At 39.6% G+C, this 4297-nt stretch overlaps 1 protein-coding gene across 2 annotated transcripts in view; it reads right to left on the bottom strand.

The window, feature by feature from the left end:
- cfap299 (cilia and flagella associated protein 299) overlaps positions 1–4297 on the bottom strand; it is a gene marked incomplete at its 5' end in the record, with an annotated part of 147174 nt that overhangs the window by 101442 nt on the left and 41435 nt on the right. The window contains 2 exon segments of one of the 2 annotated variants that reach the window (XM_014019672.1): positions 3715–3816; positions 3890–3980. In XM_014019672.1, coding sequence (XP_013875126.1) covers positions 3715–3816; positions 3890–3980 — 193 coding nt within the window. 2 annotated transcript variants of the gene reach the window in all.

Raw genomic sequence — 4297 nt, 5'->3', positions numbered from 1 at the left:
GAAATTTCACATGCACTATTTTCGCCGGTCGCTAGCTGGAGGAGGGCAAGCGATTGTCGCCTCACCGCACAGGCTCCATAGGAAATGAATGGAGAGCGAGCGACGTCGCCTCCCGTGTGTCGAGTCCTTAAGACAGTTCTGCGGGTTCTCAGTCCTCTGAGCTCCATCAGATCTCAAAGGCAAATAGATCAGAATGTCATCTGCATAAAAATGAAAAGATACATCATATTTCCTGAAAATGGACCCCCAGAGGAAGCAAATGAATAGAAAACAAAATGGGGCCCAATACTGAGCCTTGAGGAACCCTGCTTCCGAGAGGGGCCTCTGAGGACAGAAACTCCCCAGTTTGAACAGAAAACTTCCTGTCCGACAAGTAGGACTCACACCATTTAAGAGCTGTGCCTTTCATACCAACAAACTGTTCCAAACATGATAACAAATCTCCATGATCCACCGTGTCGAAGGCAGCAGTGAGATCAAGAAGAATTAAAACAGCAGAAGAAGAACCAGAGTCAACAGTTAAAAGCAAGTCATTGCACACCCTGAGAAGTGCTGTTTCTGTACTGTGGTGCGACCTAAAACCAGACTGAAACTTCTCATGAATAGCATTCAGCTCTGAGAGGTCCCGCAACTGATGATAAACCCCCTTCTCCAAAACTTTAGAAAGAAAAGGCAGCTTTGGCCTAAAGTTTGACAGAACATTAGGGTCCAAATTATTATTTTTAAGAACTGGTTGAACAAAGGCATGCTTAAAGGCTGCTGGAGCACATGCTAAACGAAGGGAGGTGTTAATGAAACCAGCTACCCATGGACCAACGGTACTAAATACCTCTTTTAAAAGCCTGGAGGGGATGGTGTCCCTTGGGTTTAAAGAGCCTGTAACATCACATTTTTGTAATAAATATGAATGCATTGGTATCATATTGCAAAAAAAATAAAATAAAATTCACACCAAAGAAAAAAGAAGTGTCAAAATAAAATACCATGGAAAAAATAAAAGAAATGTGCAGATTTCTGTTGATCCTAACAGAAGACTTTTTGTTTGATGTTCTGTGTGATTTTAGTGAAAACTGAACAATTTTAATGACCTTTGAATATTAGAGCCTGATGTTGCATTTTATATGTACAGTTCACCATTTTCTGACTCAATCTTTCATGGATTTATCAATGGAACATACTACCTAGTAATTCGCGGAAAACCCAGAATTTTTGCGGAAACTAGAAATACATTAAACACACTGTACAGTGTGAAACAGTGTTTTTTATTGAATTAACTTTAATGAATGCTGTGTATGTTATGTATTGGGAGCAAATATGGGGTTTAAGCTTTTAAAATGAGTGTTTATAAAATAAGCTGCTTTAAAGCCAGCATTGACCATAAACTACATCTCCCATAATGCATGTTGATTATTTTACCATCCCACCACTAGGTGGAGCTGCACAGGGTTCAAAAGTGGCCAGCGGATGACAAAATTTGCCAACTAAAATCTCAATTTCACTGCATTTTGCTACATTTGCTGCAGATTAGTTGTACTGGGAAGTGGTAATTTCCCATTTCAGTCATAAAGTTAAACTGGAATGCCCCTCCAATGGGAATTCCCTGTTGGAAAGTGAGAGTTCAAGATGGCGGCTGCTCAGCGCAACCCATCAGTGAGTAAAACTCTTTTACTTTTAATAGTAATGGTTTTTAATAGGGATGCAAGTTATCGATTAATGGATTAATCTAAAATTGATTGATCTTATCGATCGACTGACGATTAATTGATAAGCATCCATTTTCCTAAAAAACCTGACATTTCTCTTGAACCAAGGGTCTTTCTATGACACGAAGGGCTAATCTTTTACAGACTAAATTGAAAAAAAAAGTACAGTATTATGTTTTATCAAATTTATTGTGCCAGCTGTATTAAACACTGACTGAAAAACAGAAAATTGTGGATTGCTGATTTGACGTCAGTTACTGTTCGTTTGATTGGTTCATTGGCCGGGTTACGTCACACAGGTGAGATTAACTTCACATTAATTCTTTATAGCGACTAACATGTTTTGTTTTGTTTTGTTTTGTTTTGTTCTTTCACACGGAGTTAAACTGTACAAGAAGCCAACGTTAGCTAAAGTTAGCTTACCCTTCTCTGTCTTCCTGCTCTCTTGTCTTTAGCGTCATTCTGCTGGACAGTCTGGTCCGGTACAGCTTTCGGTACTTTTCCTTCGAGTCTGGTGTAGTCTATACGGACATGGCGGGGGATTTTTTTTCTTTTGCGTTCCCACGCAATACTTTTGCTTTACCTCGCAAACGTTTGCATTGCCTCACAAAATTTTGTGTTCCCACGCAAAAGTTTGTTTTGTATATGAACTGAATTTAGTCAGACTTTTATTTTGAAATATTCGGTTACCAAAACAGGATGTGTCGCCACAAGTTTGTGAAATTGATATTGATGTTGCGTGGCTGCACTGTGTTAAAATATTGGCTTATGACATACTTCCATGTGTGGTTTGTGATATATTCATTCTGAAGCTGAATTAAAGCAGTAGTTTAACTCACTAATGGTGAACAAGTGAGTTTGTTAATAAACCGGCAGGCACAACAGTGATAAATGACTTTTGCGAGGGAACGCAATTGCATTGGAACGCAAATGAAAAAAAAATCTCCCATGTCCCCTCGCGGACTCCGTAAGTCCATTATTATTATTGTGTTGCAAATAAAACTAAACAAGATTTGCGTGTTTAATTACGACGCTGCTCTCTGCTCTGCTCAACAGGTAGAATAAGGCCAGGCTGAGAGCAGTGGTGCCCTCTACTGGATGAAGTTAAAACTACACTGAAACAAGGTTTAAAAAGATGGTTTCAATTAATCAAACGGAAGAATTTTTATTCTAATAAACCATTATTCGACAATTAATCACAAGTTGATTAATTGTTTGCATTCCTAGTTGCTTGGAAAAAGGGCATACGCTGATTTCCAATTTTGAACATGTTTTTTTTTTCAGAATCCTAAATTTTAATTTACAATTGATTTAAAATCTGTTTTTATAAGTAAAAAATTTTTTTATATATATATATTTTGGGGGGAGAGGGAGCCTCATCGGCAGCCCAGAAGGAAGTCACCCGGCCCGCGGGCCACCAGTTGATTAGTCCTGCTCTATGTGATTCCAGTTCGAGCTGGCACCAGCGTTTCTCATAAAGATACTTTTCATTCCTTGACTTGAGGGAAAAGCTTCAGGAGGAGGGATTTGCGAGCAGAGCAGCTTCAGACATTCATCCAAACTGCTTCCCACTCTGCTGCCAAGTGCCCCGGGGTCCGCCGGAGGTCACGGTCTGATGAAGCCCAACTCGCTCCTCATCAGCTGCACCTGGAGCCGCTCCCAGCACACAGCCGGTCAGGAGGCCGCTGCAGCTAAAGCTGAGCTAAACCAGAGACTTAAATGGAGCTAAAATATGGATAAAAACTAAAAGCTCAGCAGAAAAATATGTTTGCTTTTAGTCCAGATTCACTAAGCGGTTAAAAGTGTCAACCTGGTTTAAGTTTTCAGCCATTGCTCTGACTTTTAGAAGTATTTTGTTTTAAGAAAACAACTTTTGTTGATTTTCTTTAACATTTTGTGACGATGACACTTCATTATCATCATTGGGATAACACTGAGTGTGGTAAATGAGAGTCATCCCCAGGAAATTCTCTAATACGCTTTATTTTCATGATTTAACCTAAAAACCCACCTGGAGCTGAGTGGTTTTAGGAAACGGGTTCAGGCGTTTGGCTCTGGTGGGATTTGGGGAGGGACCGGAGCGACTCGACACAGTATGGATTTTGTTTCCATCCTAATGGAATTGCAGAAATATTTGAGGGGAATCCCATTACGTAGCAATTGGAGTGCTGTAATAATGTACTCACAGTCATTTTCCCACTGCGGTTGGCCTCTTCTCGCTCTGCCAGGGCCTTCAGGAAGTTATCTTTCAGCTCTTTTCCTGCACTTGCCAGTATCCTGGAAAACACAACACTCAAACGGCTTGAAATGTTTCTCTTAACAAGAAGGGGAAAAAAGATTTATGGCAGCTTTTCACATCATAAAACTTCACTTCAACTGCACTTTTTCTTCTCAAATGTGGTTAAATAATTTTAAAAAATCCATTAAAACATAAAAAAACAGTTTGACTTCCATTAAAAAGACACATTTTATTTTCACTTGATACTGCATATATGAACCCTGTACGTACACAAAGCATCACTGCACCAGAACTCAGAACATACATACAGTGTATATACAGTATGTATGTGTGTGTGTGTGTGTGTGTGTGTGTG

Source organism: Austrofundulus limnaeus, unplaced genomic scaffold (assembly GCF_001266775.1).
Source record: "Austrofundulus limnaeus strain Quisiro unplaced genomic scaffold, Austrofundulus_limnaeus-1.0 Scaffold226, whole genome shotgun sequence".
Taxonomy (NCBI): domain Eukaryota; kingdom Metazoa; phylum Chordata; class Actinopteri; order Cyprinodontiformes; family Rivulidae; genus Austrofundulus; species Austrofundulus limnaeus.
The sequence above is the reverse complement of the archived record's forward strand: the minus strand, read 5'-3'. Positions and strand labels throughout refer to the sequence as shown.